The sequence below is a fragment of the Takifugu flavidus genome, chromosome 2 (assembly GCF_003711565.1).
Source record: "Takifugu flavidus isolate HTHZ2018 chromosome 2, ASM371156v2, whole genome shotgun sequence".
In the NCBI taxonomy this organism is placed as follows: domain Eukaryota; kingdom Metazoa; phylum Chordata; class Actinopteri; order Tetraodontiformes; family Tetraodontidae; genus Takifugu; species Takifugu flavidus.
The window spans coordinates 4,571,397-4,593,421 of NC_079521.1; the positions used below are offsets into that span (position 1 = coordinate 4,571,397).

At 40.9% G+C, this 22,025-nt stretch overlaps 4 protein-coding genes across 10 annotated transcripts; 3 read left to right on the forward strand and 1 right to left on the reverse strand.

The window, feature by feature from the left end:
• The first annotated feature begins 564 nt into the window (after positions 1–564).
• On the forward strand, positions 565–3,986 carry LOC130519148 (zinc finger protein 28-like). Its single transcript, XM_057022334.1, has 2 exons — positions 565–820; positions 2,537–3,986. Exons 1-2 carry the CDS (start codon positions 661–663, stop codon positions 3,481–3,483), a joined length of 1,107 nt encoding a protein of 368 aa, XP_056878314.1. The 5' UTR covers positions 565–660; the 3' UTR covers positions 3,484–3,986.
• A 232-nt stretch (positions 3,987–4,218) lies between these two features.
• On the forward strand, positions 4,219–14,108 carry dna2 (DNA replication helicase/nuclease 2). 4 transcript variants are annotated; one of them, XM_057022180.1, is made up of 25 exons: positions 4,219–4,525; positions 4,863–4,919; positions 5,253–6,042; positions 6,276–6,381; positions 6,578–6,727; positions 6,851–7,034; positions 7,227–7,375; positions 7,528–7,650; positions 7,765–8,014; positions 8,100–8,214; positions 8,299–8,455; positions 8,559–8,750; positions 8,859–9,104; positions 9,197–9,310; positions 10,985–11,094; positions 11,242–11,351; positions 11,445–11,573; positions 11,734–11,826; positions 11,919–12,112; positions 12,220–12,309; positions 12,390–12,603; positions 12,686–12,775; positions 12,872–13,057; positions 13,132–13,278; positions 13,471–14,108. In XM_057022180.1, the coding sequence occupies exons 1-25, from the start codon at positions 4,496–4,498 to the stop codon at positions 13,564–13,566; spliced, it is 4,122 nt and encodes a 1,373-aa protein (XP_056878160.1). In that variant the 5' UTR covers positions 4,219–4,495; the 3' UTR covers positions 13,567–14,108. The 4 variants fall into 4 exon arrangements, with proteins under 4 accessions (XP_056878160.1, XP_056878177.1, XP_056878168.1 ...); XM_057022197.1 differs by having other exon boundaries at positions 4,231–4,525; positions 4,870–4,919; XM_057022188.1 differs by having other exon boundaries at positions 4,232–4,529; positions 4,870–4,919.
• On the reverse strand, positions 10,947–16,417 carry LOC130519163 (phenazine biosynthesis-like domain-containing protein). 3 transcript variants are annotated; one of them, XM_057022366.1, is made up of 10 exons: positions 16,081–16,414; positions 15,836–15,935; positions 15,666–15,764; positions 15,460–15,569; positions 15,244–15,273; positions 15,044–15,132; positions 14,792–14,883; positions 14,626–14,709; positions 14,410–14,472; positions 10,947–12,087 (listed from the first exon to the last, which is right to left on the reverse strand). In XM_057022366.1, exons 1-10 carry the CDS (start codon positions 16,162–16,164, stop codon positions 12,041–12,043), a joined length of 798 nt encoding a protein of 265 aa, XP_056878346.1. In that variant the 5' UTR covers positions 16,165–16,414; the 3' UTR covers positions 10,947–12,040. The 3 variants fall into 3 exon arrangements, with proteins under 3 accessions (XP_056878346.1, XP_056878354.1, XP_056878338.1); XM_057022374.1 differs by lacking the exon at positions 10,947–12,087 and adding an exon at positions 13,741–14,282 and having other exon boundaries at positions 16,264–16,417; XM_057022358.1 differs by lacking the exon at positions 10,947–12,087 and adding an exon at positions 13,741–14,282 and having other exon boundaries at positions 16,081–16,409.
• hnrnph3 (heterogeneous nuclear ribonucleoprotein H3 (2H9)) lies at positions 16,409–21,933 on the forward strand. 2 transcript variants are annotated; one of them, XM_057022313.1, is made up of 12 exons: positions 16,409–16,556; positions 17,354–17,450; positions 17,528–17,683; positions 17,810–17,953; positions 19,139–19,277; positions 19,785–19,984; positions 20,158–20,253; positions 20,430–20,462; positions 20,530–20,645; positions 20,738–20,873; positions 20,995–21,051; positions 21,159–21,933. In XM_057022313.1, exons 2-12 carry the CDS (start codon positions 17,363–17,365, stop codon positions 21,236–21,238), a joined length of 1,245 nt encoding a protein of 414 aa, XP_056878293.1. In that variant the 5' UTR covers positions 16,409–16,556; positions 17,354–17,362; the 3' UTR covers positions 21,239–21,933. The 2 variants fall into 2 exon arrangements, with proteins under 2 accessions (XP_056878293.1, XP_056878302.1); XM_057022322.1 differs by lacking the exons at positions 16,409–16,556; positions 17,354–17,450; positions 17,528–17,683 and having other exon boundaries at positions 18,200–19,277.
• The last annotated feature ends 92 nt before the right edge of the window (positions 21,934–22,025 follow it).

Sequence of the window (22,025 nt, forward strand, 5' to 3'; positions counted from 1 at the left end):
GAATGGTAAGCATAAGATCCAGGCCATAAACACCTACGCCCTGCCAGTAATCAGATACCCTGCTGGCATAATACCCTGGCCACTGGAAGAGATACAAGCCACTGACATCAAGACAAGGAAGCTCCTCACCATGCACGGAGGGTTTCACCCTAAGTCCAGTGTCCTGAGGCTGTACACAAAGCGAAAGGAAGAGGGGGGGGGGGCGAGGACTACTAAGTGTCCGAACTACTGTCCAGGAGGAAACAACAAGCTTCCAAGAGTACCTCAAGAAGATGGCCCCCATTGACCCACTGCTGAGTGAATGCCTCAGGCAACAAAAGCCCACCAAGGAGGAGGAACCCGAGGGGCTATCATGGAAGGACAAACCCATGCATGGAATGTACCACCGACAAATTGAGGAAGTGGCTGATATCGAGAAAACATACCAGTTAAATACAAATTAAACAGTCAGTCCAGTAAATCGGCAGTTGAATAGGAAAAAAATGAAAAATGACGTTCCGAGATTAAAACAGTGAACGGCAGCTAATTCAGCAGTGGGCGTGATCTATGTGGTGATCTCGCGATCTTTGCTCCATCCAGCTGAGTGCTGCCGCTCCAGGTTTCACACTGGCCGACTCCCGCGGGCGAACGTGTACCGGACGCCTCCTATCCTCCGACAAAATGTTTAAGGCAGACAAAATTAAAGCTCTCGTCAATAAGCGGCTATCAACCGCGGCGGAGGAAATCTTTAACCTCTTCGTACAAACTATTAAAGAATACGAGGAGATAGTTTTTCAGTCGCAGCAGGAGCTCGAGCGGCAGCGGAGGATGGGCAGGAGAGGTAATTAACTTTAACCTCACGCTGGAAATTAACCTTCACCAATTAGTTAATTCATTAAACTGTCAAATAAATCGGGAGAAGAGCACTTTAGGCTAATCATAATGGTGTTTTGGAGACGTATCTAGCGCCATTATGTATCTCCAAACCGGGCGGGGGATGCAAAATGGCTGTCAGACCTGCACAATGGTCATCTGTCCTGGGTATCATTGCATACAGCTGAACTAACTCACTGTTTTGTAGAGGGTCGTAATTTTAATTTATTTTTTAAAGAGTTGTATGGCAGATATCATCAGGTTTTTTAAATGTTTTCATAAAACAAGAACTAAACAATTAAAATGCATTTGGGGTCTACAGCAATATAATGGCTGCCTTGAAATTAATGTTAAGAGATTTAAGTTGTTTTAAAAAAACAAAACAAAAAAACGCCACAATACTGTGTAAATGATGGAGTGAATTAGAGTAAATGCATACGTTGGCACGTTCACATTGAGGAAGTTCATAGCCTGGTTTGTTATACCAAACCAAATTTCTTATATTTCATGACAATCCAGTAGTAAGTGAAACAAATTTCCTTTGATATTGCCACATTTTGGGCTATTAGAATCTTGTAAGGTCATTGTAAATAGTTTTAACTGTGTGTAGTAAAATCTGTTGAGTATTTTGAATTGTCTTAGTTGAATACCATAATTTAACTATATTTTAATTCAAGAGGTTATGACTGTAAACATTTTCACTTTTGTGTTTGCAGTTTCTCAGCCTATCTATCAAGACGCATAGAGCTGTAAGGAAATATAATTCAAGTGCTCATTCTTTTAAAATTCATAATCAATAACTCATTAATGTTTTTAAAATTGTTTCAAGTATCATAAAGTATGTGACAAAGCTTAATTAGTCCATTGACCTTCCATGTTTTCAAAAGAATCATGTTTTATTTGGGTTCCACCATATTGGCTGGTTTAGCTCTGATTATTAGGAGCCACTTCACCCTCCAAACTGCTGAGATTTACTGAGTTTATGCAAGTCATCAAACCAGGTTTTTGTATGATAGTGTGCAACATTCTCAAGCTGTAGCTGACTATTGGAAGAATATTAATTTTTACAATATTTACTTGACCACACAGGGATCAATCAATCTTTATTTATATAGCGTCTGTTACAATCAGAATTGTTTCTAGGTGCTTTACAGAATCCCAGGGCCTGACCCCAAACAAGCAACAGTGACAAGGAAAAAGTCCCATTTAACAGGAAGAAACCTTGAGCAGGACCAGGCTCATATAGGGGGACCCTCCTACTGATGGCTGACTGAGTAGAGAGAGAGGCGGGGGAGATACAGGCAGCAATCAATATTTGCTCTTATTTTGTTCAGAGTTTTAGATATCTTGTTTGATAGATGCCAAATGTAATTCTAAGTCTGTTATTTCTGTCTGTTTCCATTTTATTCATATTCCACACACATATTATTGTGCAGGTTTTATTTAAGAGCATCAATTCACATTTCTCCCAGTTTACTTTGTGTCCTGACAGAGAACCAAAGTGTGTAATGGTCTGAATGAGATGAAGTGAGGATTCCACATCTCTTAAATACATATTTATATCACAATACAGTGATTTTAAATGTTGGCCTTTTAATTATTGTTTATTTTCACATCTTATCTTCTTAGCTAATGGATCAATGACCAAATTAAACATCTTTTTTCCCCATATGCTCTCATGCAGAACCTCTACAGCTTTCTGCCCTTGAAGGTTCTCTGTCAGATGACCGTCACCTTGACAAGATGTCTTGCCAGGATGAGGAGGGGCAGGAGCCCCTACAAATTAAAGAAGAGCAGGAGGATCTGTGGATGTCGAAGTTATGTGAAAAGCAAGAAGAGCCTGACAGTAATGATGCCATGTTTAATATCATCTATGTGCAAAAGAGTGAACAAGATCGCAAACAGTTTGTGCACCAAAAACAAGTAGCTGAAGATGAACGACGTTTGGCCCACAGTTCATCCAAAGAGCATAAATCCCAAACTGTTGGTGAAATCTGTGGTGCACTGGTGCCAAATAGTATCAATGCAGTCAATGAGGCCAGCGTCATGGCCAGTGGAGGGTTTCCCTCGGGCTTGATGGCAGATGCATCACAAGCAGGTGAGAAGACTGACAGACCGTACAGCTGCAACATCTGCAACAAGAAATTCAAGGTCAGATCGGTTCTCACTCGCCACATAAAGACTCACACGGGGGAGAAACCGTACAGGTGCAACGTTTGTGATAAAAGCTTCATTCAGCGCTCCTATTTGCACACTCACATGAACTCGCACTCTGAACAGAAGCCGTACATGTGCAGCTTTTGTGGAAAGGGCTTCACACAACTGGGGAACATGAACGTGCACATCCGCATCCACACGGGGGAACGACCACACCGCTGTGGGGAATGTGGCAAGAACTTCAGAGAGAAAGCAGACCTTGTCAAGCACAAAATAATTCACACTGGAGAGAAACCCTATGCTTGTTCTGTCTGCAACATGAAATTCAGCGCTCAGTCCAATCTAACGCGCCACATGAGGACTCATTCGGGAGAGCGGCCATATAGTTGCACTGTGTGTGGAAAAAGATTTATTCAACGCTCACATTTAGTCATTCATGTAAAGCGTCACTTGGCAGAAAATATCAAGACTTGACAGGGATGATTTCAGAACTTAAGCTTTTTCTGTTTTTATTCCTCACTCTAATGAAATGTTAACGTAGTTTCTAGATTGAATGAAGTGATCCTGAGCCTTTATCAATAAATTAAAAACTTTTTTGTCCCGTGGAAAGTATGACTAGAACAATTTTGTTTGCAATTATCAAATGATTTTTTTTTTTAATGTAGGAACACTGCTTGAAATCATTTTGTCAATTATCTTTAAATAACATTTAATTGCTTTAAATTAGAATGTTTGACCTGTGTTTTGAAGATATTATCCAGCAACACTGTTAAAACAAATGGCATAAATGGTTACTAATTTCATGTTATAAAAAATATTACCGGTAAAATAAAATGTCCTATGATGGTTCCTGAGTCTGTATGCCCCTAAAGAACTATATTTTCATTTTTGAAAGAAAGCAATGAGCATCAGTCAGTTAAGAAATGTTTTGTTTCCATTGTCATGATTTCACCTGAGATTAAATACACTTACAAATATGGATGCACTCAATTACTTGATTAGTTAACTTTGTACAGCACAAATAAAAGTAATTAAACTTCCTTTCCTTTAAAAAAGCAAATTTAAAATGGACAACTTCAACATATTAAAGTAAGAATGGTATTCTAGCAATTATTACTTAAGTTGATTATGTTTTTGCTTTAAAAATCAATTTATCTCATATTTTTATATAAAATATCCTCAACCTTGCAAAAGTATATGATGCCGGAAGTCGATCACTTGACATCACTTCCGTTGCGCGTTTCTAAATGTTTCGCGCCACCGGAGCACGATACTAAATTTAAAGAATGTTAGTAGTTTATCGGTAATGTCCAGATCGTGGGGATGTGTAGCCGATAAGAATGGAATAAAAATAATTTCCTTTTATAGATGCGAGGTTAGTTTATCCCGTGTTTGTTAGATGTAGGCTCACAGCATTGTCTTTATGTGAGCTAATCGGATATTTCATAGCTACCTAAATGACATTAATGGTTTAGTGAAAGTAACCATGAACAGGACAAAATTGAAGAAAACAACGGTAGGTACAGAATTTAAACCGCTGTTTTTAGTAAAACGTTTTGTTGATCTTTGCAGACAAACTGTATAAAAATACCTACGCTAATATACGAAAACCAGTGAAAATCACCTCATTTTCTGTTCTGTTTATTTTTGTTGATATGCAGTTTAAACGTTTGATTAGTTAGGCAGTGTTCCTGAACTGGTTTTTGAGGCTGAAGGAATATATGAATGCATTATCTGACTGGTAGTTTATTGCTATCGCTTGACCTTCCTCTGTTTATTGCCCTTGTGGAATATTTCTACAAGATACACTGTAGAAATTCAAGTTGGTGTTTTTGTTTTGTGATTTCTGTCAGGCAACAGGAGGACAGAAGAACATATCATCCTTCTTTATGTCTAAAAACCAACTACAGGTAAACGGGTTCTGTCATTTATTCGCATACTTGTGTATTGTTATGTTAATCCCGGACCAAGGGTTGCTCAAGATAACATATATTGCCATCTTTCACCAGCACCAATCAGCCACATGAACATGTGTTCTATATTATTGGATATTTTTACAATGAGTTTGTGGATAGAAAAAAAGACACAGTGCACTCCCTATCACCTAAAGGTTAATTAATTTACACATAAGCACAGATATCCAGAGACAAACTCACAGAAATAAGACTACAGCCATAACATCTTTTTGTTTTTCCTGTTTTCAGCATTTCAATCCTTCTTAGTTTTAATGTTATTGCTTTTAGGACTCCACAACCTTAACAAAATTGCCCATTGCCCTCCCTGCACCAGCAAAGCCTGAACCTCACATCAACGACGAAACATCTACGTTCATACCTAATTCTCCATTTAAGAGGAACATTCTTGGGGACATTGATAACCTCCTGCCCTCCTCTCCAGATCTTCTGTATGTCCCAGAAACACCCAAAAGTCAGATGAGGCTTTTCTTGGCTTCTTCCACAGAGAAAAGTGACTGGAGCCCTCAGGCCTATAGGCCTTTATCTAGAGAGCCACGCATACATCAAATTTTATCAAAAGATGAAGGAAAAACAATAAGTCATTTTTCTTGCACCAGAAAAAGACTCATTAGTCCTCCACAAGAGTCCTACAGTGCCAAGAAGTCAATGAATTCCAATGGGTTGACACAAACAGCCCACAGCCTAAATATTACCAGGCCTTTTAATGCCATGCAGTCAGATGTTCATAACAAAGGGAATGAAATGTTCATTAGTGCTAAAAGAATAAGTGAAACATCTATAAGAAATGGGACCATGGAGAACAAAACAGGTTATATTTTTACTCAAAAAACAGCTGATTCAAAAGCTTGTGAAAAGCTAAACCCCCACCCGCATGTTAATTTGCACGCCGGAGCTGGTCACATGCAGAAATGCAATTTAACAACAGCCACATATGCATTGCTGAAGACTGCAGAAAAGGGAGGGATGGACTGTAACAAGAAGGATGCTGTGAGAACAGAAATTAACTCATCAAAAGGAGACCGAGACAATGGGACTTCGAATCCAGAAGGAGTCAGAGGTATAGTGATTCAGTTATGGGTTGTTGTTTTTTAACGTGTAGAGAACAAATGTCACTGTTGACTAGTGTGTGATGTAGAACTCTTACTGAAGATTTGTTCAAGTTATTTTGTGTTTGTGTAGGTAACATGGGACGTAGCCTTTTAACATTAGAAAACAACAGTATTTAGCTGTCCTTTCAAAAAAAATAATGGTTTATAACGAATGTACTCGTGAATCCTAATTTAAATACAGGAGTGGCATCAGCATGTCAGCTTGATGAGGGGTTGAACGAGTGCTGGTTTGAGGAGCAAATGGATGATGGAGATCATGTCACAGAGGAAAAACCCCAAAAGCCCTGGTGAGAACTGTAGGAAGGGATTTTTTTTAATCCATTTTACTTGACGGTTATTGACTGCCGTGTCCTTAATAATAAAGCTCGTACTTCAGGTTTCAAAAAATATACCTTAAGTGTGCTGCAATGTTTGTGTCCTGTTCATGACAAAATACAGAGAGATGATGGTTGGAAGCACATCTGTCCCTCTGCATCCCTTTAGGAAAGTTCCTGACCATGTCATCCTTTCTGGAGGTCTAAATAATCGCTACTGGGTTTTGGATGTGGAGGAGAGACCTGGCCTCAAAACACTGACTGTCTCATGCTCCAAAACACTGGACTTAACTGAGAAGTGTCTTCTGAAAGATGGATGGTAAAACTATTTCTGGGCCTCCGGCAGCTGTTTAGCTCATATGTTTAATTGTAGCATCTGTCACAAGCTGTGTTGTGTATTTTTTTTTTTTTACTGTAAACATCCTTCTGTGGATGTATACAGGGAGATGACACCCGTTAGTATCGGTGATGTGGTTCATCTAGAGGGCCAGTCTGAGGGCGGATCCTGGTTAATAGACAGAGAGAAGGGCTTCCTGGTTTTGCTGCCTGATAGTCTCATCTCAGGTACCAGCATCTCAAGCTCCATCCGCTGCATGAGGCGTGCAGTATTAGGAGATATGTTTAAGGTAAAATAATTTAATTTCATTCTAACTCTATCAATCTGACTCAGCATCTTCTACCTAGTCCCTCCACAGATGTTTAACTGGATCTACAAATTCATTATGGGTCATATAAAGATGTGTTACAGGAGTTCCCCTTTGACAGCAGAATGAGTGGTTTTGCCATTATTGTCATGGTTTCTCTTTGCTGTAATTCAGAGTTTTGATGGTGGCTCAAAGCAAATGCTGAATGGTACTATGGTCCATGACGTCTTCCAGAAAGCTGCCACAGCTAAAGATTTTTCCTCAGAGAGTCTCTCAAAGCTGGCTTCTGAGGCTCTGTGCAGCCCTCAGTACCTGCCTGATATGTAAGTGGTTTGTTAGTGTATTTAGAATAATTGTACAGAATCGTGCAGATTAAATATTAAATTGTTTTGGGGTTGTTGTTTTTTTGTTTTGTTTTTTCAAGCATATATTTCACGTAATGTTTGATTGTTGTGCCTCGTCCACATTTCTTCAGGTACTGTTTGGGTGTGAGTCAGGAAGAGATGAAGCAAGAACTGGATGTATATCTGCCCTCACTAGAACACTGGGCTAAGGACTACCTGAATCCCACCTCACCCAAAGCCATTAGTCTCAAAATGTATGTCCACCTAACAGAAACAAGCAGACACGTTACACATTTACGTTTCTGATAAAGGATGAAATAAATCGAGCGTAGTTTTAGCACATTAACAATCTAATGCTGTCTCTTCAGCCCTTGCAACAGCAGACCTCCAGGCAAGTCCCAAGATGCAACAGCTATGGTCAGATTCACTGAGCTGGTAGATATAGAAGAGAATGTTTGGTCGCCAAGATTTGGATTGAAAGGGAAAATAGATGTGACTGCACAAGTTCAGATCCATAGGCCACGAAATGGACAGAATCACAGAATCCAAGAAGAGAGGACCATCCCGCTGGAGCTGAAAACTGGGAGGGAATCCAACTCCATAGAGCATCGCAGTCAGGTTTTGGACTACAGCATTGTCATCTTCGTGGACAGTGAATGGATCAAGTCAAAAGTTTGTTTAATTTTGGTTTTTCTCTGTGTAGGTCATTCTTTACACTTTGATGAGCTTGGAAAGATACAGGCCTGAAGCTGGATTTCTGCTCTACCTCAAGAATGGGAATCTCCACCCTGTAGTGCCCAGCCACATGGACTACAGAGGTACAAGTGCACTCAAATGCTGATCACAGCTTATCACAGAGGGCCTCCATAACTTTCTCTAAAAAAAAAAAAAATCTCCGTCAGAGTTGCTGAAGCTAAGAAACACTTTGATTCATCACATTCAAAACTGTGTGGAGAGACAAGGAGAGAAGAGCCGATTGTCACGACTTCCTGACATCCTAACTAACAGACAGCCTTGCCAGTATTGTCCTCAGAGGAGAAACTGTGCTTTATATGAGAGGTAAACAGAGACATTAAGCATTAGCGTTTGTGCTTAAATCTGCAAGTTGTAAATTTGGGTTGTCCTTTTCTTCCTACTCTCTTCTCTTTCTGCATCCTCCAAGGGCGTTGGATAACACCACTGCAGATGCATTGGTGGGCGTTGTCCGTGACTTTCTGCAGCAAGAGACGGGTCATCTGACCCCACCTCACCTGAAATATTTTTCCCACTGGCTGCTGCTCTGTTGTCTTGAGGCTGCCGCCATGGAGACTAAAAACAGCCAAAAGAAAATATGGCTTCAGTCACCAGAGGAGAGGTAACAACCAGGCTTCTTCAGTTTTAACCATAAGACATGTAATGTTTGAATACTACAGCTACATTAACGATGGTTTGAATGTTGGAATGATCTGAACTGTGTATTCAGTGAGAAAAAGGGAAGCTGCGTGGGCAATATGCATATCAGTGGCCCAGTGGTGCAGTCCAAAGGAGCTTTCCTCCATCATTTCCAGCGAAGCTGTGCTGTGCCACAGGAAGGTTACCACATTAACGGCTTGGTCAGTGGGGATCACATTGTGGTTAGTGACCAGGAAGGTCGCTTTGTTGGCTTGGCAACAGGATTCCTGTGTGAGGTTAACAAGATGTTCACTTCAGTCAGCTGCACTCTGGATAGGTAAAAATGAATTATCTGGCTCTGGCATCTCAAGTATTTCAACTAAATATGCAGCTGCTTGGTTAAACTCGCACTTTTTAAATGTTTTACAGAGATCTATCGAAGTTCACTGGGGTATTGTTTCGACTGGATGGTTATGAAGGTGTGGTGGGTCTTAGCACACATCTCACTAATCTTTCCAGTCTGATGGAGAATAATCAGGACAGGTAGGTACTGACCCCTGAGACGGACATCTTTGCAACATCCCTCTATAGTCAATGATTACTGCTGATGGAATGACACTTTATGTTACAATGCGGATCATTTGACAGTAACAACCCATGAATTATGTGGACGGGCATCAGGACAATAACAGGCTATGAGTGATTAGCTGCAATCACACTCTCCCCTTCGCCCTGCAAATGTATGAACCTTTCAATACACCTGGCAACAGAAATGGTGAACCGTGCCTCTCCTCCTCCAGCTATAAATTAGGCCTTCAATGAAAAAGATTAACATCAACAAACCTGCAGGACCAGATAAGATGCTGTGTTGCACTTTGAAATGATGTGCCAAACCATCTGGCAGGTGTTTTTCCTCAACATTTTAAACCTAAGGCTCACTACAGTCCATGTCAGCCTCAAGATCTCCATCATTCTGCCCGTGATCACTAAAAGAAATCATCTGTAACCTGCTTGAATGACTACTGCCCTGTCGCTCTGGCTCCAGGGATCATGCTGTGCTTAGAGAAGATCTTCCTAAAACACATCAAGGTCAACATCCCTGCTGGTCTGAATTTATATCAGTTCAACGAGAGGGAGGATCAACGTAGGATGCAGTCTCCATTGCACTTCCCCAGCTGTGACCCACCTGCAGCATCCTAAAAGTTAGATTAAGAGCCTATTTTTGTCTTCAGCATTCACCACAATAATCCCCAACAATTCGACAGTGATGCTCCACAGACTGTCATTGGATCAGGACCTTCCTCACCAACAGGCCTCAGGTGGTGAGCATGGGAAACGGCACATCCTCCACACTGGTCCTAAGCACAGGTACACTTTAGGGCTGCATTCTCAGCTGAGTCTTCTGCACTCATTTCCGTTCCACAAACATGGGCTTGAAGAACGCAGTGGACCCCACTGTCAGCAAGACCAAGGAGATCATCCTCCTCGTTCACGGGAAGCTACTGAGCCTGGTGACAACATAGAATTCCTGGCATCCACATCACATCTGACCTGACCCGTTGCTTTGACACAACGTTGTAAAGGAGGCTTGACAAAGACTCTTCATCCTCAGGAAGCTGAAACAAGCTGGATGCTCCCCTCCGCCAATGACACAATTCTATAGCGGTGTGGTCTGGCAGCTGCACGACTCGGAGGACAGGAAGCCCGGGAAATGAAAACAGCACATGGGGTGGGGGGAGTCCTCTTCCACAACTTGAATCAAGAAGAAAGTCCAGAACAAGGCCTGACCTTGCCACTAACCCCACACATGCATCTTTTTTAGCCCCGAGCAGTCCAATACAAACATGCACTCACACAATGTGTGATAAAGAACTGAGTCTTGCACTTCTGCACTAAATAACTCCTTATTGCTCCTACAGATTTATATTTGCCGTTTTTATCAATATGTGATTTTTATGATTTATAGCTGGGAGAATTTTTTTTTTTTAATGCATGTCATGTGAAAACATAAGGACAAAGATTCATTATTCTATTACTGCAGCTTAAAATGTCACTTTATTACTACTGTCACTTTTTGCTCTAGTGCACTGAGCACTTTATAGTCTGACTACTTTACTCTTAGATTTGGTATTGATTTGTTAGATGCTCAAATGGAAAGGACTGCTAGTAGAGCCAGAAATCTTTCACAGTTTTTATTCAAATTATTTGTCTCATCAGTGCTCGTCTGAGGGAGCTGGTTGTTGACCTTCGTCCTCCAGAGTTTATTTGCAGCCTCAGCTCAGTTCTGCCAAGAGAGACCAAGGACACGGTGGCCAGCATCCTCAAAGGTTGTTACTTGTTGTAGGTTGTAATTCAATTTCCCCACGGGGGATGAATAAAGTTCTTCTTAATCTTAATCTTACCCAGCTCACAATTATAGGCAGCACAGACACAACAGCAGAATGCCTCAGTTAGTTTCATGCATGTCTTTGTAGGTCTCAACAAACCACAGAAACAGGCAATGAAGAAGGTGTTGTTATCAAAGGACTATACACTGATTGTTGGTATGCCAGGCACAGGCAAAACTACAACCATCTGCACCCTGGTAAACTCAAAACACAGACCCACACGCTTAGCCTCATGTCATCTCTGTTGAAGTAATGATCTGCTTTTCTCACACCTGTGAATTTTCTTCCAGGTTCGCATCCTTTATACATGTGGTTTCAGTGTGTTGCTGACCAGCTACACACATTCTGCTGTTGACAACATCCTGCTGAAACTCAAGCGTTTCCGTGTTGGGTTTCTGCGTCTTGGGCAGGCACAGAAGGTGCACAATCATATGTAGTTTTTGTAGAATACTGAGCAATTAAAGTATAAACATTACAGTCTCAGAATTCTTGAGATGCTGAAGTTTGATGACTACATTTTTAGGGAGGTGTTTCCAGGATTCTTTGTGACTGTAATCACCTCTTCTTTCATCCCATCAGGTTCATCCTGAGATTCTTTCATACACGGAGGAAAGTGCTCGGAGGAGGGGGGTTCACTCTCTGTCACAGCTGGAGCAGCTTTACAACAAGGAGGTGATATATCTAAAATAAAACAAAAGAATGAATAATTTCCAATCTATATTTAGAGCCTGTGTTAATAAAGTGATCCTCTTCCCTCTTACTAGCTTGTAGTGGGAACCACCTGTATGGGCATCAAACATCCCATTTTTACCCGTCGCAGGTTTGATTTCTGCATCGTAGATGAAGCCTCTCAAATCAGCCAGCCTATCTGCATAGGACCACTGTTTTATGCCAAGAGATTTGTGCTGGTTGGAGACCACCAACAGCTGCCACCTATAGTACAGAATCAGGAAGCGAGGTACAATATGTGTGTAGTTAATTCAAGTATAAAGTCATTTTATAATTGCCGTTTACCAGAGTGAAACCGGGTTCAGTTTTTATATCTGCGCCTGTGTTTCTTTTAAGGTCACGTGGAATGGATGAAAGTCTGTTTAAACGCTTGGAACTTCATAGTGAAGCTGTGGTGCAACTCAATGTGCAATATCGAATGAATCGGTAAACCCACTCACTGAAAAGTAGTTTCTCTCAGGTGTACCCTCTATAATCAATGTTTGGTCTTTGTGTTTTGTTTTTAGGCAGATAATGTCACTCAGTAACTCCTTGATGTATGAGGGCAGGCTGGAGTGCGGATCAGAGAGGACGGCCACAGCACTGATCACCCTTCCCTTCCTGCCCTCAGTCCTGTCTGAGCTTGGTTCCCACTCTGCAGCAGATCCTCAGCAAGACCTGGCTTGGATACAGGCTACAATTTTGCCAAGCAACCCTGTTTGTTTCCTTGATTGCTCAGTGGTTCGTATAATTAACTGCCAAAATTTTTAACCTGTGAAATGTTGAGGTTGGAATCTGCTGAGAAAAAAATCTATTTTTTTAGGTTCCAGCATTGGAGACTGTTGAGCAGGGAGGAATAAGCAACCACACTGAGGCTGTTGTCATTCGTAAACTACTTTTGCTGCTAATAAAGGTTCCTTGCTGTTGTTGCATTCATCAAGTAATTGTAGTTTTGGCATTTTTGCTGGTTCCTTGCTATTGTTCATCCTCTGTTTACTTTCATTTTCAGGCAGGGTGTAAACCCAGTGACATAGGTGTTATCGCCCCCTACAGGCAGCAGTTAAGGACAATCTCTGGTCTGCTTCAGTCTTCTGTCTTTACTGGTGTGGAGGTCAACACTGTGGACAGGTACCAGGGTCGGGACAAAAGCCTGATCATTTTGTCTTTTGTCAGGAGCACCACAGCGGAGGGAACTGTAAGTATTTCCTTGTTTTGCCTCATTGACTGGGCAGTTAAGTTGACCTGATCTTGTTTTTCCCTAATCCACAGTTAGGAGAGCTGCTGAAGGACTGGCGCCGCCTTAATGTAGCCATTACCAGAGCCAAAAACAAGCTGCTGATGGTGGGCTCTGCCACAACACTACAACGATACTCTCCTGTGGAGAAACTGCTCAACCATTTACAACAAGAAAATATGATATCCTTCATAAAATATAAGAATTGTTGCCACTCTGAAGAGTCACTTGACTCCAGTGGAAATGCATATGGTCTTTTATTTACTGTAAAATCTTTATTTTGTTAGGAAGGGACTCATCATGGTGTCAATAGAGATTTCAAATAACCTAACTTAAACCGAACTCAAATTTTTGAATTCCTGAACCATTTTCACATTATTCAGCTTCCACCAGCTGCACACAAGGCGCTTCCAGATATGGACCGAGTGGACATTGACATGGACATGGATGTCTGTCTGCCAGCAGAATAAAGTCAGGAGTCCAGGAGTCAGACAGCCAATCCTTGAAATTTCAGGGTTTATTTTAAAAAGGTGTTTTGTTTGTTAGAATTGCAACATTAAGATGCTATTTAGCAGCTTTTCCCATTTTTTCTTTTTCTTTAAAGAACCAGATTGAGTGGACTGACATAGTAACTAGACAAACACTAAGACGAGCTTGTTTTTTATTCTTGAAGTCACATAAACAGCTGATGACAATGCTGTGAATAATATTTGGAGTGGGAATAATAATTTGGAATGTGAATTGAGTCTCTTCTTTTGGTCAGGTCAGGATATGAAGTGCTGGAACTGATACTGTGAATCAAATGTCAGCTAACCTGAACATTTCAGCAGTACATATTTATGTTTCTATACCTCACAGCACTGACAATCCAGAATGCAAATATGTGTTTGTTTGTTTTTTAAATCTTGTGATTTGTTCGGTTTTATAATTAATACCGGTAATACAGTTGTAGTTTATGGCTTTGCGTCCAGGTGTTATATTAAAGATTTTCACATTAAATAAGCAGCCTGAAGACTCTCTTGATCAAATGATGTACAAGTGCTCATCAATAGGTCAGTCACTGCACCGTTCTGTGCCTACAGTGTAATTGTTCCTTTCAGTACAGTAACAGCTTTTCCACTTATGTGAATTCTTTCATCCTTCACTTCTAGCTGGAGCTCTCCGCCTCGACTGGAGCACTGATATGCTGCCGGACCATAGAATAAAGAATGTTGGTATTGACAGAATCAACAACAAACATACTACTCTTCTGATTCAAGTTTTTGATCATTTTTGAAAGTTCAGGGTGGAAATAGTGTGGGTAATTTATTTACCATGCATTTTAGTCTTTCCTAGCTTCTGGGACCAGTAGCCACCCAGTACAGTATGAGCAGAACCTGCAGGGACAAATGATTACCTTATCCATATATTACATTATACATTTACTAGTGTGTGCTGAGATTTAGCTTCTGCTTACACACAAATCACTTGTCGCGTGAAGCCCTTTACCCTTTACTCAACATGCATGTGTGTGGTTTGTTAATGGTTACCAGTGACTGGATCTTCAGGAATGCCATACCAGGGAGCAAAGTATCTGGAGTAGAAATCATATCCAGGTTTGCTGTCGGGAGATCCTGTAGGGAATCAGGAACTGTGTTCATCGATGAACAGGTGACCAGAGACCTGTACTGGCTCAGTAAATACTTTAGTAAATACCTTTGAGGGTGATGATGAGTCCTTTGACTCTTCCACTTGTCTCATTTCTCTGCAGAGCAACAGGGTCAACTTTCAGGCTTGTTAACACTGACCTGTACAAAAAAAATATTGCATGTTGAACTGGGAATGCAACCTGAGCCAGAGAAAATCAGGCATATGCGGCCCGCGTGCTACTTGATTTAGGGATTAACAGTAATGAAGATAACCACTTTTTTGCCCAGATTATTTTGTGTGTGTGTATGCGTGTGTAACCTGTTGCAGCTATCAGCTAGACGGATCAGTAGTTTTTTGGTACTAGAACTAAAACACACATCCTGGATTGGGTTGTTTCCAACTGCAGTCTGTCTCACACACACACAGCAGCAGCAGATAATCAAAAACATGACACAGTCAGGAATGTTTAATGATTAATCCTTTAAATATCTCGAATTTAAATGTCCAGTCTAACTGACCTTGATGATGTCTCTGAACTCATTTGGATCCTTAAAAAAGATTTTGTAAAAACAGGAATTAGAATTGGCCACTGACATAATTAGGAAAGGTTCATGTACTTTATGTAGTTACGGTAAATGAATAATAGAAAGTGATTCAGTTGTGTTGATCATGATTTCTAGCTCTTTGTTCCATCTGTAGATCCCTCTTTAGCTGCAACACATGTTTTTTCCTACTTGCTGAACTGGGGTGTTGAGAGGAAAGTCCATCAGATATGCTGCCTCCTGCATGGAAACAGCCAGATCCCCACTCCTTGTCTCAAACACCAGTGTGTGGTTGACATTCTCTAACAAACACAAGCCAAAAGTTATGTTAACCAGGTGCAAATACACATTATCAAGAAGCATCCATGGGATGTTTAAGGGTATTATTGAAGACTCACTCATATGCTGGAAGAGCACGGCTGCAGAGGCCAGAGTGGCGTGACCACACAGACTCACTTCAGTGGTGGGCGTGAACCATCGTAGGTGGAATCTTGAGCCTGGTAATTACAGAACATGAGGGTTGTCATAATCATTGAAATTATGAAATATTGAACAAATCTGGTCCAACCTGTGGTAAAATTGTCAGAGGGGTCGAGCACAGAGATAAAAGTTGTTTCTGACAGATTCATCTCGGCTGCAATCTTCTGATATAGCTCATCCCTCAGCTCCTGTTAGAAACACAATCATTACACCATAAAACATGCTCAGGCCATGCGTATGAACACACGACTGCAAACAGCATTGTCATTTTGCCACACGTTTTCTCATTTATGCTTTCAGAGGATTCACTTTAAGGCCAGCATCCACACTCACCTGTTGTAGCAGACAAACTGCTGCAGGGTTCCCTTCAAATTGTACATTAGTAAAGGCATCTATTGTAAATACTGGGATCTCCATGACTGTTAGGCGCTGAGTTTAGAGTAATAGAGAGCATGTGGTCTCCCAGCAGTCAGTCTGTGAACTTTGAACAATCTTTCAGATGCACTTTGGTCTCACCTCACTGCCAGACTTTTATTAAACAAGTTGGAAAGAGACCTGTGACGTCAGGGGGGAAAGATGGATGGTCCTCATTTTTATTCGTAAAAATAAGTAATAGATTATGTAGATTATTGCCATTACTAATAATCAGTATAAATAGCAGCCGCAGTGGAAATACAAAAATGGGTCCTACTATACTTACGTCATTATTATGCTTACCATAGTCTCGCGAGAACATACCTGAGCTTGGTTGTTAGCGGTGCTACCTGAGACTAGTGACAGGAGCAGGAGACTGGGAACAAGCTCTGGCTGTAAGATATTTGAATCGTTTTCAGACAATTGATGCCGTCGTATGTGACGTCATTGTCTGTGGGAAAATATCCCGTGTGCATTGTTCGCATCTGACATGGGATATATGGTGTAATTTGTCTTGTACTTTGACCGTTGCTATTGCCCTACAGTTAGCCGGGAGCCTGCTAATGGCTAACGGTATCAAGCTAACATGGAGCACGAAGGTCCGGCTGTAACGAAACGTTAGCATTAGCTAACCGAGTTTGTAGCATGGCAAATTTATTAACTTCATACGAAGTTGTGTTATCAAACGGTACACAGCCAGGATAATTTGGCAGGCGTTAATGAGTTGAAATTGCGTTGTCTGAGCCACAAGTTTTATGTTAATAGGAAATATCTAAGCGTTAACTTAAGTTTAAGCGGCGTCTCATTGGTTTAATTGTACATTATTGATTGTCTTGCTGCTTGACATTGACTTTAATTTCGAGTGCAGAAGGTATTTATTGAAAACTAAAACCTGTTATAACTAACATCTATATATTGACATTTAAATAGGAATAAATGGCACAAAATAAATGGTCCCTTGTAAAATTAATGTTTATTTAACCTAGTTTATCTTATTTGAACGCTTGTCTTTCGCATTGTCACACCCGCAGTCATGAGGCTCCACGTCCGAGTTCAGCCACCTCATGAGCAGCCAAGGGCATCTGGTTGGTCCTTTGGTTGAAGCTTTGATGTGAAGCTGCCTCCAATCAACCTGGATGATTAAGAAACCTACAGGAACATGGTAACTCACGGTTCTCCTGTTGTGTTGTAGGAATTGAGGATGTCTTTGAATGACGAGGGTTATGTGGTCCGGATCAGAGGTTTGCCCTGGTCCTGTACACAGGAGGAGGTTGCTGGTTTCTTCTCTGGTAAGAATAATAGTAATCATACAGTTGGTGCAAGAGAACACATCAAGTCATTTTAACCATTCTACCTTTATGCACAGACTGTGACATCATTGGAAAAGTGAACGGCGTGTGCTTTACCTATTCCAAAGAGGGTCGGCCCAGTGGAGAGGCCTTCATCGAACTCAAAACAGCAGAGGATTTCAAGAATGCACTGGCAAAGGACCGGAAATATATGGGCCACCGATACATCGAGGGTGAGTCTGGTGGGCAGAGCATTCAATGACCCGCATCAGAGCCAAATGAGTTTAAAAATCATTTTCCAAACTTAACTATTTTTGCAGGTCCTAATATTTTCCGCTAAATGTTTCTCTTTGATTTAGTGTTCAAGTCGAACCGCAGTGAGATGGACTGGGTGCTGAAACGCAGCGGTCCTGCTGACTATGACAGCTGCAGCGGTTGCACCCTGAGGCTCAGAGGTCTTCCATTTGGCTGCAGCAAAGAGGAGATTGTTCAGTTCTTTTCAGGTAAACATTAACATCAAATATTTGCCTTGATTCCCCGATTAACTTTGATCTATGTAAATCTTTAATAATACTCAGAAAAACACACGTCTCTGTGCCACTCTGTGATGTTAAGATGGATGTTTATGGAAAATTATTTGCAGGAAGTTGTGGCCATTTTAGTCTCTGTCCAATCAATAAGATTTATGAAAGGATTATATTATAAATGTTTCTGCTCAATATCTCCCTGATGTCCATGTTTTTCCACAGTACGCGAAACTAGGCAAAAAGATTATTCTTCTGTGACAGGCTGCAGTGCAGGGTCAGGGGTCAGCAGTGGACCTTGTAGGTTTGACCAGGATGCAGAACTAACAGTGCTGACTGAAAAAAAAAAATTAAGTGGTGCCTTTAAATGACTTGTCAGTTACATGTACCGTATTTTCGCGACCACAAGGCGCACCGTATTAAAAGGCGTAGTCTCAGTTACGGGTGCTATTTCTGTATTTAACACATACATAAGGTGCACCGGATTATAGGGCGCGGGCATGGTAAAACATACCGGTACACTAGCTTAAAACATGAATGCTAGCATGTATTTAGCAATGTACTCACGTTATTTTTTTAACAATCCTCATCCACAAATCCATCAAAGTCCTAATTCAATTTCCCCACGGGGATGAATAAAGTTCATCTTAATCTTAATCTTAATCTTCTGTATCCGAAATGAACAGCTGCGCTAGTTCTCCATCGAACACGCCAGGTTCCCCCTTGTCATTGTCAGATTCAGTCTCGTTGCCGTGCAGCTCCTTGTAAATGATGGCGGCTTTTGCAAAAGCCGAAAAGCATTTACAGATTTCGGAACTTGGTGCACACATAAGACACACCGTCCATTTTGGAGAACATTTAAGACTTCTAAGTGCGCCTTATGGCTGCGAAAATACAGTAAGCTGTAGAGACATTTCTCCTGTCAAGGTCATTTAACTGGTGACAGTGAACAATTCAATAGACACAAAAGGAAGTAATGCTGTACGTCTACCTTCAATATGCAATATCAGTTATTCTGGTAGTCTTTATATTTTCGTATAAGTGAAACAACTGTCAACTTTATTCAATTAAACCATCTGCCAGCTCAGCAGCGGGTTTTGTTCTATCTATTCTATCTCTCAGTTTCCATACCGACCTCTGTATTTATGTGTGCTTGGGTTGAAGGGTTGAGAATCGTGCCAAATGGGATTACTCTTCCAGTGGACTACCAGGGGAGGAGCACAGGGGAAGCCTTCGTGCAGTTTGCTTCAAAGGAGATAGCAGAAAAGGCTCTGGGGAAACACAAGGAAAGAATAGGGCACAGGTGGGACAGACGGGAAAGGGACGGGCTGGATCTGGGCTGGTGTTCTCTTTTGGGGGGGGTCGTAGAGTAATTTTGGTATGTGTAATGAAATAAAGTTTGGTGTGGTTTACTTGAATTATTATGGTAAATATTTAAGTGGTTAATTGGGTGGGTCATGTAATCTATGTTAAAATTACAGTGGGAGGGGTTGATGGTGTCATGTTTTGTAACTATGGTAGGGAAAAGGATGAAAGATCATGTGTAGGATCGTAAAGTAGAAAAAGTGTGGAACCTTAACAGAAGAAAGTGAAGACTTTTTTAAGTTTCACACGGGTTTCTGCTGATCTCCAAAATATTGCACTTTGTAAAGAGTTTTTTTTATTACAAATATCAAAGGTGAGGTTAAACTACAGATATGAGAGCAGCTAATGATTGGAGTTTTTGATCAAAGCTTAGCGTCTTAGTTCTATTTCCACTCTGTAACCTCTCCTCTGCTCTCTCCCACCTCATGGACTTTTCACATCATAGGTATATAGAGATTTTTAAGAGCAGCCGTAATGAGATCAGAGCCTATTATGAGTTGCCACGGAGGGGGATGGGAGGCCAGAGACCAGGGCCTTATGATAGACCCATGATCAGTGGCCCCAGAGGAGGATTCTTTGGACCAGGGCCCGGACACGGGGGTTCCCTGATGGAGCCGATGAGGAGTGGAGGGGGCTATGGAGGAGGTGAGATTGTAGTGAAATTGGTATCTGAGGTTATTCCCTTTTTCTTTTAACTCTGTTGACCTTTTACGAGTGTTATTTATTTTTGTAGTTTACGTCGTGGTTACAGTGATGCGAACAGCTTCTCCATTTTGTTGTTGATGGATTTCCTCTTTGTGACTGTCTGGTTGTTCCAGGTTACACGAGCTTTGATGGCTACAATGGTTTCAACAACTATTCCTTTGGTAACGGCATGTTTGATGAGCGACTGAGAGGGGAGAGAGGTGGAAGAGGTAAAGTCCAAAATTCATTCAGGGTAATGTTTGAAAAACCTACATGAGGTGTATTTAACCATTTACTGACCAGCTTGATTATCTGGTTATTTTAAACATGATGATTTAAAAATGATCAATTTTCTTAAATAGATTGACTATTAAAGTGCTTTTTTTTCCTGTCATTATCTTTGCAGGAAGTCGTCAAAATGAAACCACAAGCTCTCACAGTAGGTTCTCCCAAGATTTCACTCAGGTGATCAGAAACATTGAAATCAGTAACAAGTGTGTTCTTAGGGATGGGGGGTCATGGCTACAGCGGTCAAAATGACGGTGGCCCCGGGTTTCACAGTGGCCACTTTGTTCACATGAGGGGTTTACCTTTCCGTGCTACAGAGGGCGACGTCGCTAAAGTGAGTAACACTTCTATCAAAGGTCTGAAGAAGCCTCTGTGCTTTCAAAAGCATTCACTGTTTTAATGTCCCATTTTTTTTTTTCCCCTTAGTTCTTCTCTCCGTTAAATCCAGTGCGAGTCCACATTGATTTCGCCCCCAATGGCAAGTCGACTGGAGAAGCAGACGTAGAGTTCCGCTCACATGAAGATGCAGTGGCAGCCATGTCTAAAGACAAGAATCACATGCGTATGTCCCCGGTTTCCTCCAAATGATGCTCGATACAAAACATAATCAAACACAAACTTTGGTGATCCAGGACATTTTTCCATAGGAAAATATTCACTCAAGGTGCATTTTTCCTTCACAGAACATCGCTACATTGAACTGTTTCTTAACTCGACATCCAGTGGTGCATCTGAACTGGGTGAGTTTCTGCCTGTTCTGTGGCTAAATCTGAAAGCTTGTGTATCATCACATGATCAAGTTATCTGTTGTATGACAGATCAAATGAACGATTTCTTTTCTCTTCAGGTCGTGGTGGGGGTAACTACTACAGTAATTCAGGAGGGGGCAGTGGTTCCCGGAGTAGTGGACTTAGAAATTCTTACTGATTCATTTTTCCAGTCCATCCTGATGTTTGTTTCCCACTTATAATTGGCCACATTTTCATGATTATTTTAATTCAGGGGTTAATCTGAAGTCTCACGTGTTGTTGTTTTTTTTAAACTGCAAGTTTTTTTTTACTTAAATGTCACATAAGATATTAGAACAATTGAATTTAGATCCTAATGGCACCATTCTACTGATCCTCTGGACTCATGAACAAAAGTGGTAATTTATTTTTTCAGAATTTTAAATTATAGCTGATTGGAACATCGAGGTGTTAGTTTTAGTCATTGAGATGCAGTTTGCATGGTGATGTTTGTATCTCAGTGTTGATAAATGTAAATTTTTGCAGAAGCAGTGTGAAGATGAAGCACAAATGGATAAGGGAAAAATTATCTTGAGATAAAAGTTGCCATGTTGAGGGAGCCTCTGCTCTGCAGGAGTGATTTCTTTCTTTTCTCCCCAGCAGAACATTTGATTGTTCTTTTTAACACAGTGATTCTGATTTTCACATCAGCCTTCCTGCTTGAAATTTTGATAAATGTGAGCCGTGTGCATTTTTTTTAAATTATCTATAAACGTTTTCACACTTCATTGAAGAACTTAAGTTGAATATTCAGTACAATAAATTCTCTATATTTGAGCTGTAAGATAGCTTGTGCGGCAGTTGTACATTTTGCTGAATAAATTTTATATTTAATCCTCTTTGTCTTTGAAACTTTGTTAATGGTTTGATGTTTGCTCTGAAACTGGGCACTCCTGCTTTTGGTCTTTCTCAGAAGAAAGACCAAA

Excerpts from the sequence above, each read along its gene's own strand:
- LOC130519163 (XM_057022358.1), bottom strand. The coding sequence starts at position 16,164 with ATGGAGATCCCAGTATTTACAATAGATGCCTTTACTAATGTACAATTT. Across the intron at positions 15,936-16,080 it reads CAGTTTGTCTGCTACAACAG|GAGCTGAGGGATGAGCTATA; the intron begins GTGAGTGTGGAT and ends TGTTTCTAACAG. Across the intron at positions 14,283-14,409 it reads AGGAAAGACTAAAATGCATG|CATATCAGTGCTCCAGTCGA; the intron begins GTAAATAAATTA and ends ATGGTCCGGCAG.
- LOC130519148 (XM_057022334.1), top strand. The coding sequence starts at position 661 with ATGTTTAAGGCAGACAAAATTAAAGCTCTCGTCAATAAGCGGCTATCA. Across the intron at positions 821-2,536 it reads GCGGAGGATGGGCAGGAGAG|AACCTCTACAGCTTTCTGCC; the intron begins GTAATTAACTTT and ends GCTCTCATGCAG.
- hnrnph3 (XM_057022313.1), top strand. The coding sequence starts at position 17,363 with ATGTCTTTGAATGACGAGGGTTATGTGGTCCGGATCAGAGGTTTGCCC. Across the intron at positions 20,254-20,429 it reads AGGGGAGAGAGGTGGAAGAG|GAAGTCGTCAAAATGAAACC; the intron begins GTAAAGTCCAAA and ends TTATCTTTGCAG. Across the intron at positions 21,052-21,158 it reads CAGTGGTGCATCTGAACTGG|GTCGTGGTGGGGGTAACTAC; the intron begins GTGAGTTTCTGC and ends TTTTCTCTTCAG.
- dna2 (XM_057022180.1), top strand. The coding sequence starts at position 4,496 with ATGAACAGGACAAAATTGAAGAAAACAACG. Across the intron at positions 8,456-8,558 it reads AACTGTGCTTTATATGAGAG|GGCGTTGGATAACACCACTG; the intron begins GTAAACAGAGAC and ends GCATCCTCCAAG. Across the intron at positions 12,310-12,389 it reads GTGCAATATCGAATGAATCG|GCAGATAATGTCACTCAGTA; the intron begins GTAAACCCACTC and ends TTTTGTTTTTAG.